The sequence below is a fragment of the Pygoscelis adeliae genome, unplaced genomic scaffold (assembly GCF_000699105.1).
Source record: "Pygoscelis adeliae isolate BGI_AS28 unplaced genomic scaffold, ASM69910v1 Scaffold836, whole genome shotgun sequence".
Taxonomy (NCBI): domain Eukaryota; kingdom Metazoa; phylum Chordata; class Aves; order Sphenisciformes; family Spheniscidae; genus Pygoscelis; species Pygoscelis adeliae.
Window position 1 is genome coordinate 22961 of NW_008825013.1, and position 521 is coordinate 23481.

Sequence of the window (521 nt, forward strand, 5' to 3'; positions counted from 1 at the left end):
AGATGAAGGAGTTGTTCATGGCTGCGCGCTCCTTCATCTTGTCGATGTCATCCACGGGATGCTGGGGACAGAGCAGGAGCCATGAGCAGAAGGGAAGGAGAGGGGACACGGCCAGGAACCAGCGGGGAAGGGACAGCTGGGCACTAGGCCATGGCATTGCTTCACCAGGGAGAGGTGAGAGCTGCTCTGGCATGGTGTTAGGAAAATGAGATGCTGCAGGGATCGCATCAAGCGTGCAGGTGCTTGGCTGTAAAGGATGCAAATCCTCATGGTGGGAGGGAGCAGGAGAAAATGCACAGGCAAGCAGGGGAGGACATGGCTGCCCAGCCCTGCAGCCGAGGGAAAGCAGACTGGCTCCACAGCAGGACTCTCCCAGATTCCCCCCTCAAGACAGCAGCAGGTACCTCGGGTGCTTTTCGGAACGATCTTCTGACCCCCGATGTCCGATTCAGTCCCTGAGCGACTCCCTTCCCAGGACCCAGCGAGTCATCGGCCACAATCCGCTGCCGCGGGCTCACCCA

The 521-nt window shown here is 59.7% G+C and overlaps 1 protein-coding gene across 1 annotated transcript in view; it reads right to left on the minus strand.

The window, feature by feature from the left end:
• KIAA0100 (KIAA0100 ortholog) overlaps positions 1-521 on the minus strand; it is a 20614-nt gene that overhangs the window by 714 nt on the left and 19379 nt on the right. The window contains 2 exon segments of the mRNA XM_009326231.1: positions 2-61; positions 405-513. Coding sequence (XP_009324506.1) covers positions 2-61; positions 405-513 — 169 coding nt within the window.